This window comes from Oncorhynchus clarkii, chromosome 9, assembly GCF_045791955.1.
Source record: "Oncorhynchus clarkii lewisi isolate Uvic-CL-2024 chromosome 9, UVic_Ocla_1.0, whole genome shotgun sequence".
NCBI lineage: Eukaryota > Metazoa > Chordata > Actinopteri > Salmoniformes > Salmonidae > Oncorhynchus > Oncorhynchus clarkii.
This window is the reverse complement of record NC_092155.1, coordinates 46,106,792-46,118,091: the sequence shown is the minus strand read 5'-3', so window position 1 is coordinate 46,118,091 and position 11,300 is coordinate 46,106,792. Positions and strand designations below refer to the sequence as shown.

At 41.0% G+C, this 11,300-nt stretch overlaps 1 protein-coding gene across 1 annotated transcript; it reads left to right on the top strand.

Moving 5' to 3' along the window:
- The first annotated feature begins 1,946 nt into the window (after nucleotides 1-1,946).
- LOC139416416 (mitogen-activated protein kinase 13) lies at nucleotides 1,947-11,300 on the top strand. Its single transcript, XM_071165007.1, has 12 exons — nucleotides 1,947-2,439; nucleotides 2,926-3,055; nucleotides 3,327-3,385; nucleotides 4,014-4,119; nucleotides 4,296-4,325; nucleotides 5,768-5,815; nucleotides 5,901-6,015; nucleotides 7,815-7,886; nucleotides 8,272-8,351; nucleotides 8,541-8,619; nucleotides 9,292-9,465; nucleotides 9,671-11,300. Exons 1-12 carry the CDS (start codon nucleotides 2,327-2,329, stop codon nucleotides 9,754-9,756), a joined length of 1,092 nt encoding a protein of 363 aa, XP_071021108.1. The 5' UTR covers nucleotides 1,947-2,326; the 3' UTR covers nucleotides 9,757-11,300.

Sequence of the window (11,300 nt, the reverse complement as noted above, 5' to 3'; positions counted from 1 at the left end):
GGGGTGCAATTGCTAACTAGCAATAGTGCAATGACTGGAAGTCTATGGTAACTGCAAGCAGATACCTTAAACTTCCAGTCATTGTACTAGATAAAGGGCTTCAATGCCAACATCCAGGAATATCCCATTAAGTGCTCTAGTGTTGTTAATAAACGTTTGAGCATGTCCACTGCCAGTTCTGCAGTTTTAATAAGACTGACATATGAGCATGTGACAATAAAGAGCAAATATCCGCTGTTGTTTGAGTTGCCATTTTCACTACAGTATTATTAGCCTTTAATAAAAATGACTAAATTAAATCAAGCAAATAGGCCTAATTGATTCATCATTAATTAGACTTAATTTTCATAGGATGTTATTCATTTTTACTAGGCTACTATTGCAATAGCAATGTAATAATATGGAGGTTAATCATTCATAACAAGTAGGCCTACAGTAACACCCACCTACTGCCTATAGAGAGAAATAGTCATGGCATCTTTTTGTAGGCGATAACTCTGCCGTGGTTCGTTGGACAAAATCTATGGGGAAAACGAATGGCATTTTTGTAGGGTTTTTGGATGAACGCCGAAAAAAGGTCTGTGGCAAACACAGGCTTAGGAGATCTTATTAATTTTGTTCTATTCAGTGGTGGAAAAACTACCCAATTGTCATACTTGAGTAAAAGTAAAGAAAACTTTGTAGAACATGACTGAAGTAAAAGTCACCCAGTAAAAGTCTAAAAGTATTTGGTTTAAAATATACTTAAGTATCAAAAGTAAATGTGATTGCTAAAATATACTTAAGTATCAAAAGTATAATTCCTTATATTAAGCAAACCATACAGCACCATTTTCTTGTTTTTTATTTATTTAAGGACAGCCAGGGGCACACTCCAACATTTAGACATCATTTACAAACTAAGCATGTTTGTTTAGTGAGTCCAGCAGATCAGAGGCAGTAGGGATGACTAGCGATGTTCTTTTGATAAGTGCGTGAATTAGACCATTTTGCTGTTCTGCTAGGCATTCAAAATTGTACTTTGGGTGTCAGGGAAAATGTATGGAGTAAAACATACATTTTCTTTAGCAATGTAGTAAAGTAAAAGTTGTCCAAAATATAAATAGTAAAGTACAAATACCCCCAAAACAACTTAAGTACTTGAAAGTATTTTTACTTAAGTACTTTACACCAGTGGTTCTATAAGATCAGCTTCATCAGCTAAAGTAACTTTGTGAATTTTGAAGAATTGATGTAATAAAAAAAGCACATAAAGGCTTCATAGTTCATAATGGTTATATTAACTGACTGCTATTAGGCTATTTTATATTACAAATTTTATAAAATCTGTGTTAACCTCATACCTTATTTTCGGCGTTTATTCCAAAACCCTATTCTTTCCCCATTCATTTTTTCCATAGGGATGACTGAACGAGAGAGGAAGCGGAAGAGGCCCCAATTTGGCGGAAAACCTGTCTCCCTCCAGCAGGTGGCGGTTTTCGTTGTTTCGCCCACCAAGCAAGGAGTTTTTGTAAGGAGTTCAATGAGTGTCGAATTTGGCAAAACACCAAATTTAATGGCTTATTTGCTACGTGAGGTTTATTTGATTGAGTAGAAGTTTCGTAATGCTTAAATTGTTACGAGTGTACTGATACAAGTAGGACACGTGACATCTCGGCATCGTTGAGAAAATATCGGAGTTGTCGATATGGCTATGCATATTCATGACATGAGGCTAGTACCATTAAATACAGGTGGTTGATGTCAACAACCATCTTCGGATATTCAAATATTGATTAAAATAATGAGATATCCACCACTCCATAGAAAGGATAGTCGGGAGCTAGACAGCCCGCCATGCCGCTTTGTAGACAACAACTCCCATTGTTAGGGCGGAGAGTAGCTTGCCAGTATATCCATAATCTTTGGCTGAACGAACCAGAGGTAACGCATATCCGGGTTTTATGACTACAAACTGGCGAGCTCAATGTGTATGGGTGTGAGCGGAAACCGGAGTCATAGCAGCTGACATGTTTTAGCAAGATCTCCTAGCAGGCAAACAGCACGATGATGATTACTATTACTGGGTCGTCATATGTGTTTTTGAGGATGGGATAGGCTGCTGCAAGGCTATAGTAAATAGTAGGATACGGTCACTCAATCCACAACTCTTGTAACACAAAGTATCATGGCAAACAGCACAGCAACTGACAGAGTAGACAATTAGATCGACTGGTATATCGTGACCTTTTTAACAAGTGGTTGTAGAAAGAGCGCGTAGGAGGTGGGGAAAGGAGTCGTGCGCAAATTTCCTTTGCGGATCATATTTTCACCATATTGCAACAACATGGAGTCGCAGACACAGTACACCCGAGAGGAGATCAACAGCACGATATGGGAAGTGCCGGAGAAGTACACGCGATTGAAGCAAATTGGGACAGGGGCGTACGGTTCCGTATGGTAAGTTGTTGACGATGGGCGCTATCCAAAGCTGGGGTGTGTTGTCAAGTACTTGACAGGGCAATCATACAGAGGGGAAAAAGCGAGTTTATTGTGCTCTGGAAATGTTGTATAACTTGCATCAATTCCTACAATGTTACAAAATATCTGTCAACCTCGCTCACTACACTTATATGAATCACCAATTGGCACCAATACCAATAAATCAAATGCACTGTGTGTAGGCGGATATAGTGTAGTAGCAAATGCCTGGCTTTTCCTGCCAATACTTGTTGCAGTGTTTCAGTGAACATGTTGAGGCACAATGTTGGGCATAGTCTTTGTCTGAACAAATGAAAGCATGTGCTGTTAATGGGAATTTATCATTTTGATTCAGCAGCCTTGGCCTTATAATTGATCAGTATTTTTAAACTATCATTCTCCTAAGGGATGATGCCACATTTCCTGAGTATATTTTATGCAATAACAGTATTTTCTCTGCCTCAGCTCGGTAATAAATGTGAAGACCACTGAGAAAGTGGCCATTAAGAAGCTTCACCGGCCCTTCCAGTCTGAGATTTTTGCAAAGAGGGCTTATCGGGAGCTTCGACTGCTTAAACACATGAAACATGAAAATGTGAGTATGGACTGTACATGTCCTGGCACTATCGTTGTCTTCTATCCCTCCAGTCTCCTTGACTCACATATCCCCACCCACGATGTGTTGCTTTTCACAGATTTTATATAACCTAATCAGCAAACTGATCCAAGACACTGGCACACAAAGCTGACATACAATATCAGTCTAATAGCGATAGCTGGCATAAGATGGCAGTAGCCATTTCCCTCTATCCCTCTCGTGGGATTTACAACTTGTTTTTCTTCTCTCATGTGCAAACTTCCTTCAGGTGATAGGGCTTCTGGATGTGTTTACTCCTGCTGCTGGGCTTGATGAATTCACAGATTTGTGAGTATTTACCACAGTGATATCAGACACAGAGTAATGCCTATTGCAGTCAGAGGCAGAGAATGGCTTTGGTGATTTGGCGGGGCTCATATACAGTACCAGTCAAACGTTTGGACACACCTAGTTATTCAAATCACATTTATTTATAAAGCCCTTCTTACATCAGCTGATATCTCAATGTGCTATACAGAAACCCAGCCATTCAAGGTTTTTTTTTTTTTTTTTTTTTTACATTGTGGAATAGTGAAGACATCAACTATGAAATAGATGATTCAAAGTAGCCACCCTTTGGCTTGATGACAGCTTTGGCATTCTCTCAACCAGCTTCATGAGGCAGTCACCTGGAATGCATTTCTGTTAACAGGTGTGCCTTGTTAAAAGTTAATTCAACTCCCTATGACCTAGGCTCAACGTAGAGAAGGGAGCAGTATTCTGAATGTTGCAGATGCATATTGTGCTGAGCTGACGTTATTCCCTCTCTTATATGACAAAAGCATGTCTGTTCTAGTACTATTTCTGTCGGGTGATTCTGTAAAATTGTACACCACTGAATGCAACTCGGGTGTCATTTTTAAGTCCATATAGGTGTTGAGGAGTTCGATAGATGGAGTGATTTGTCTGTCCACAGCTACCTGGTGATGCCTTACATGTTCACCGACCTCTCCAAAGTCAAAGGACTTCTCACTGAAGACAGAGTGCAGTTCCTTGTCTATCAGATGCTGTGTGGACTAAGGGTGAGCTTGTTTGTGCACAAAAAAAGTAGTCTTAAAAGAAATGTGGATTCTGGTGCTGCAAATCTTTTTGCAACATGATTCTGTTTATATTCAATTCAGTGTTACGCTTAGTTAATTACCATTGCAGTGCTTAATCATAGCGCTTAATAATGATGTCTTCTCTGTTTTCATGGCAGTACATTCACAAAGCTGGCATCATCCACAGGGTAAGTTGGCTGCGCCGTTGGTAACACCTCGCCACAGCATCTTATAACAGCTCTATTTCGTTTGTGGCTCATGAGAATGTTATTTTAAAGGCTGTGGCAGTAGATCTTCGGTCCCGAAGATCTGGCGAATGTGTTTATTATCTACTTCATGCACAGTCTCTGCTCTACTCGTAGAGAACAAGCTAATCTGGCAAATGGTGCTCGTTTCATGAAGTTAGAACATAGCTAAATCAATGTCTGCAAGATCGCATAATAATAGTATTCTACATAACAGAACCAGCTGTAATTGCATAGTATATCTCCCATGTGACCATTATTTTTGTACTTTATACCCCTTTATCCAATTGGTAGTTACGATCTTGTCCCATCGCTGCAACACCCGTACGGACTCGGGAGAGGCGAAGGTCGAGAGCCAAGCGTCCTCCGAAACGCGACCCCCGTCAAGCCGCACTGCTTCTTGACACACTGCTCACTTAACCCGGAATCCAGCCGCACCGATGTGTCGGAGTAAACACTGTTCAGCTGGCGACTGAAGTTGGCATGCGTGCTCCTGGCCGCCACCAGAAGTCGCTCGAGCGAAATGGCTGCGACACAGCCCAAAGATTGAACCTGGATATGTAGTGACGCCTCTAGCACTGCGACGCAGTGCCTTAGACCGCTGTGCCACTCGGGAGGCCATGTTTAATGTTTTTAAATGTATGGAAAAAAGTATTTTGTCTGTTATGTGTTTTTTGTTTTGTCTGACCCCAGTAAGACTAGCTGTCGGCTAATGGGGATCTTAAAAAATCAAATCCCTGTAAGACAAAAACACCACCGCATTTCTCTCTCATATAGCCAAAACTCAGTGTGCGCCACTAGGCAAAATACACAGGTAGGTTATGGTACAGTTTAACACCATCTGCTCTACGATTCGGCCACTGTACATCATTCAAAACAACACTGAAGGCTACTTTGAAACAACACTGTATAACTCAAGAAGATCTACATGCATATCCCCATGAAACTGATTGAGATCAAATGGAACGTTATCCGTACATGTGCAGAAGATACGGGAGGTTTAGTACAGGGGGAAAAAAGGTCTGGGAAAAGTCGGATCCGCAGCCACTCTGTATTTTAAAGAATCATAGACATTGAGTCATTATGGCTAACCCTGTCCTAACATGTAGGATGAGAAGGCCTTCTTTCTGATATGCCTCTGTCTCCATGCATGTCTAGAATTGTAAAGACACACCCATGTATGTACTAATGTGCGTATTCATTTGGAATTAATGGTGAATGGAAGCATTTGTTTGGGTATAAACGATAAGAGAAATAGGGCAGGCCCACAGTGGATATGGATATGCAATCAACATCTATGTATTGTGTCTGCCCTTAATGTCTTAATCTCAGGCACGCAAGGGCCACCCTCAATGTTTTTCGTTTGTCAAATTTTTATTTTGCAGGACCTGAAGCCTGGTAACTTGGCTGTCAATCAAGACTGTGAATTAAAGGTTTGTGACATGAATACAAGTTCATTAGAGAAATAATTCTATTGGGGAAGATTCCTAAGATAATGTGTAAAATTATGCTTTGCAGATCCTGGACTTTGGTCTTGCTCGCCATGCCGAGGCGGAGATGACGGGCTATGTTGTGACCCGCTGGTACCGGGCACCAGAGGTCATTCTAAACTGGATGCACTACACCCAGACTGGCAAGACAATCATATCTATTAAAAACTTTCACTCTCGGCCTCATCCATCCCAAAGGCCTATGCTCAGCTTCGTAATAACCTGAAACGCTACAGACCTGACAGACTTATGTAGAGCGTGAAACATTACAGAGCCGCCAGAATGTTTTACATGCAGCCTGATACACTATATGCAAAGGTATGTGGCCTCCCCTTCAAATTAGTGGATTCAGCTATTTCAGCCACACCCTTTGCTGACAGGTGTGTAAAATCTAGCACACAGCCATGCGATCTCCATAGACAAACATTGGCAGTAGAATGGCCTTACTGAAGACCTCAGTGACTTTCAACGTGGCACCGTCATAGGATGCCTCCTTTCCATCAAGTCAGTTCGTCAAATTTCTGCCCTGCTAGAGCTGCCCCAGTCAACTGTAAGTGTTGTTATTGTGAAATGGAAACGTCTAGGAGCAACAACAGCTCAGCCGCAAAGTGGTAGGCTACACAAGCTCACAGAACGGGACTGCCTAGTGCTGAAGCGTGTAAAAATTGTCTGTCCTTGGTTGCAACACTCACTACCGAGATCCAAACTGCCTCTGGAAGCAACGGCAGCGCAATAACTGTTTGTCGGGAGATTCATGAAATTGGTTTCCATGGCCGAGCATCCGCACACAAGCCTAAGATCACCATGCGCAATGCCAAGCGTTGGCTGGAGTGCTTAAAAGCAGTGGAAACGCGTTCTCTGGAGAGATTAATCTTCACCATCTGGCAGTTTGACGGACAAATCTGCTTTTGGCGGATGCCAGGAGAATGCTGCCTGCCACTATACATAGAGCCAACTGTAAGGTTTGGTGGAGTAGGAATAATGGTTTTGGCTGTTTTTCACAGTTTGGGCTTGGTCCCTTAGTTCCAGTGAAGGGAAATCTTAATGCCACAGCATACAATGACATTCTGGACAATTCTGTGCTTCCGACTTTGTGGCAACAGTTTGGGGAAGGCCCTTTCCTGTTTCAGCATGACAATGCCCCCGTGCAAGTGAGGTTCATATAGAAATGGTTTGTCGAGATCAGTGTGGAAGGACTTGGCTGGCCTGCACTGACCTCAACCCCATCGAACACCTTTGGGATGAATTGGAACACCGACTGCGAGCCAGGTCTAATCGCCCGACCTCACTAATGCTCTTGTGGCTGAATAGAAGCAAGTCCTCGCAGCAATGTTCCTTCCCAGAAGAGTGGAGGCTATTTTAGCAGCAAAGGGGGGGACCAACTCCATATTAATGCCCATGATTTCTGAATGAGATGTTCGACAAGTTGGTGCCCACATACTTTTGGGTATGTTACGGCGCTGACATTGTGCTACGTACAGCCTCAAACATTACAGAGCTGACCGTCTACTTTCATTTCATTTGTGCAATGTGTTTTGATTTGGGTAACACTTGACATTTACAATGGATTTTCTTGCCTTAGTGTGTTTATACACAACAGTGTACTTTGTTACTTAGTAGAGTGTAATTACAGTAGTCTTAACACAGTAACTATTGAGGTAAAAAGACTGTGTAATATAAGGTTCTGTATGCGCCCTTTTACAATATTTGCCACATTGTGCATGATAGTTGTTGACAATCAGTGCTGTGTTATCATTGTTATTGGTTAGTCCAAGCTGCCTGGCCCTGGAGTCAAGTTGTCTCATAATACTACCACACTCAATCCTTTACACAGGGTTGCTTTGAGATTGCAGTCCCTTGAGCAAACAGCAAGGTGTGGCTTTGTTGTGAATTTGTTTTCGATGCCACTATTTAATTGATTATGTCTGTTCCTCCATTTTAGTGGACATCTGGTCTGTGGGCTGTATCATGGGAGAGATGATCAATGGGAAGACGCTTTTCAAAGGGAAAGACTGTATCCTGTTACTATTCTACATGTTTTTTTTTTTCAAATCCGTATCGTGTCTGTACCACAGTCTGTTACCTGACCCAAGCCAGCTATTTATCAAGGACGGCGAATGAAAGGATGACAAACCCATCTATGATTAGTGTCGTCCCATACTGTGTGCGCTGTAGCATAGCCGACACTTCAATCGCCCAGTAGAGTACAGTACAGGCAGTACAGGCAGTACAGGCATGAAAACAAATAATAAGAAGAGTTTGCTATGGCATGTGCAGTACAGTTATGGGAAAAGGGTAATCTATGACATGGCTTTTGTTGAAATTGTTTGGAGACACTACCGATATGAACATGAATGTGTTGGGCTTGAGTGACCTTGACTTTAACCCTTGACTCCCAGACATGGATCAGCTGACTCAGATCATGAAAGTAACTGGAGTACCCGGTCCTGACTTCATTCAGAAACTGGACAGTCAGGAGGTAGAGTTGGCACCTGGATATCACTGATCGTACACTTGATATTTTGAACTGTATATTTTGACAATTGTGCATAATTCCCTTCTTTTGAATTGGAAAGTGCCTGTCTTTTGAATTGGAGTATGAACAATAAACTCCTCAGTCAGGGTCCTTGAACTAATTATTTTCTTATCTCTTCCTGTCTTCTGATAGGCAAAAAGCTATGTGCGGTCCCTCCCTCACTTTCCCAGAAAAGACTTCTCTAAGTTGTTCCCCAGAGCAAGTGCACAGGGTGAGTTAAAATGCTATTGATTTGATGATGCTAAGCACATACGTTAGTTATTGTTACACATTAGAAATGCTGTGATTCAGACTTAAATGTACAATTTGTACAGTACCAGTTAAAATTTTGGACACACCTACTCATTTAAGGGTTTTTCTTTATTGTTACCATTTTCTACATTGTAGAATAATAGTGAAGACATCAAAACTATTAAATAACACATATGGAATCATGTAGTAACCAAAAAAGTGTTAAATACATATGTATTTGATTCTTCAAAGTAGCCACCCTGTAGAAAATAGAAGAAAAAAATTAAGAAAGACCCTTTATTGAATAGGTGTCCAAACTTTTTACTGGTACTCTAAATGTGCAATACATTTAGTGGCCTTATACATTAGTTTGATTGCTATATATAGGCCCACACAGAGATATTGTGGGAAAATTGCAGCTTGAGAATGGTTTTCCGATGGGAGTCATCTGTTGAAAGATGATGGCAAACTGATATGATTGCGCAATATGTCCAGCTTTGTAAGGATTCAACTTGTATGGAAAAGTTGACATTTGTTTAACTGACAATTGATGAATGCGTATGCATTTTTATTTACATCTCTGTGTGGCCAATAGGTTCGCCAACTTGTGGCATATTTCTGGTTTTCATTCTCTATTTAACTGCTCTCCCAGCGATTGACCTTCTTGAGAAGATGCTGGTTTTAGATGGTGAGACTCGGCTTACTGCTGAGAGTGCTCTGACACACCCGTATTTTGATGGCTTGAGAGATCCAGAGGACTGCCCTGAGCCACAGCCATATGATGACAGTCACGACAATGCCACGCTGCCTCTGGAGGATTGGAGGCGTAAGTGCAAAGTATTTTAATGTTTAATTTGAAGTAAAAAACATTTTTTTAATCACTTTCTGTTTTTTGTGTCTGTGATCTGTCAGTGTCACAATTATAAAGTTACTTTAGGTGTTTACCCACATAATTCTGTTGCAATGTATTGTATTTCATTGTCTACCCTTCAACCCTTTCATTGCCTTTCCATTGCCTGCCCTTCTCCTAGGGTTATCCTTCAAAGAGGTGAAGAGCTTTGTGCCATTCCCACGACGGGACTCCAAGAGGCGAAACACACTGACAATTTCTCCGTGATTCCATGCTTGTGATATCAGAAAACACTGCTACCACACACCAGCAAACGGCAGTAGGCCTTACACCATGTTGCCCCTGAAACAATCCTGTCATAATTATTTTCTAAATGAAGCCTGTGGTTGAATTTTGTATTGGGGAGTATTGAGCTACATTGTGCCGTCTGTCTCTTTTGGCCTAATTTGTAATGGTCGATCAGTGTTTCAGCAGTCAGATTGTTTCAAATTTAACCCCACCTCCCCACCCATCAGTGAATTAGTACATTGTTCCCTCTACATATTACAATTGTTCATGTTTTATCATACCTGATGTTTAATTGTCTTACTGTATGGTTTTCTTTTTCTAATAGTTGATATATTAAAGATGAGTTAAATGTAATGTACAGTTGAAATTGGAAGTTTACAGACACCTTTGCCAAATACATTTAAACTTAGTAAAAATTCCCTGTCTCAGGTCAGTTAGGATCACCACTTTATTTTAAGAATGTGTAATGTCAGAATAATAGCAGAGATAATGATTTAGTTCAGCTTTTACTTCTTTCATCACATCCCCAGTGGGTCAGAAGTTTACATACACTCAATTAGTATTTGGTAGCATTGCCTTTAAATTGTTTAACTTTGGTCAAACATTTCAGGTAGCCTTCCACAAGCTTCCCACAATAAGTTGTGTGAATTTTGGCCCATTCCTCCTGACAGAGCTGGTGTAACTGAGTCAGGTTTGTAGGCCTCCTCGCTCGCACACGCTTTTCCAGTTCTGCCCACATATTTTCTATGGTTTGAGGTCAGGGCTTTGTGATGGCCACTCCAATACCTTGACTTTGTTGTCCTTAAGCCATTTTGTGACAATTTTGGAAGTATGCTTGGGGTCATTGTCCATTTGGAAGACCCATTTGAGACCAAGCTTTAACTTCCTGACTGATGTCTTGAGATGTTGCTTCAATATATCCACATAATTTTCCTCCTCATGATGCCATCTATTTTGTGAAGCGCCCCAATCCCTCCTGCAGCCAAGCTACCCCACAACACGATGCTGCCACCCCCGTACTTCACGGTTGGAATGGTGTTCTTCAGCTTGCAAGCCTCCCCCTTTTTCCTCCAAACATAACGATGGTTATTATGACCAAATAGTTACATCAAGGTAGGCCTTGAAATACATCCACAGGTACACCTCCAATTGACTCAAATTATGTCAATTAGCCTATCAGAAGCTTTTAAAGCCATGACATAATTTTCTGGAATTTTCCAAGCTGTTTAAAGGCACAGTCAACTTATTGTTTGTAAACGTCTGACCCACTGGAATTGTGATACAGTGAATTATAAGTTAAATAATATCTGTAAACAATTGTTGGAAAAATTACTTGTGTCGTGCACAAAGTAGATATCCTAACTGACTTGCCAAAACTATAGTTTGTTCACCAAAAAATTGTGGAGTGGTTGAAAAACAAGTTTTAATGACTCCATTCTAAGTGTATGTAAACGTTCGACTTCAACTGTATGTGATAGGAACTTTGTTTTCTCAATAAATGGCCAATTATTCATACATCCTTA

What these genes read in the sequence shown, in the direction of transcription:
- LOC139416416 (XM_071165007.1), top strand. Translation starts at nt 2,327, where the DNA reads ATGGAGTCGCAGACACAGTACACCCGAGAGGAGATCAACAGCACGATA. An exon ending in AGATGCTGTGTGGACTAAGG is followed by an intron (nt 4,120 to 4,295) that starts GTGAGCTTGTTT and finishes TTTTCATGGCAG; the next exon opens with TACATTCACAAAGCTGGCAT. An exon ending in GATGCACTACACCCAGACTG is followed by an intron (nt 6,016 to 7,814) that starts GCAAGACAATCA and finishes CCTCCATTTTAG; the next exon opens with TGGACATCTGGTCTGTGGGC.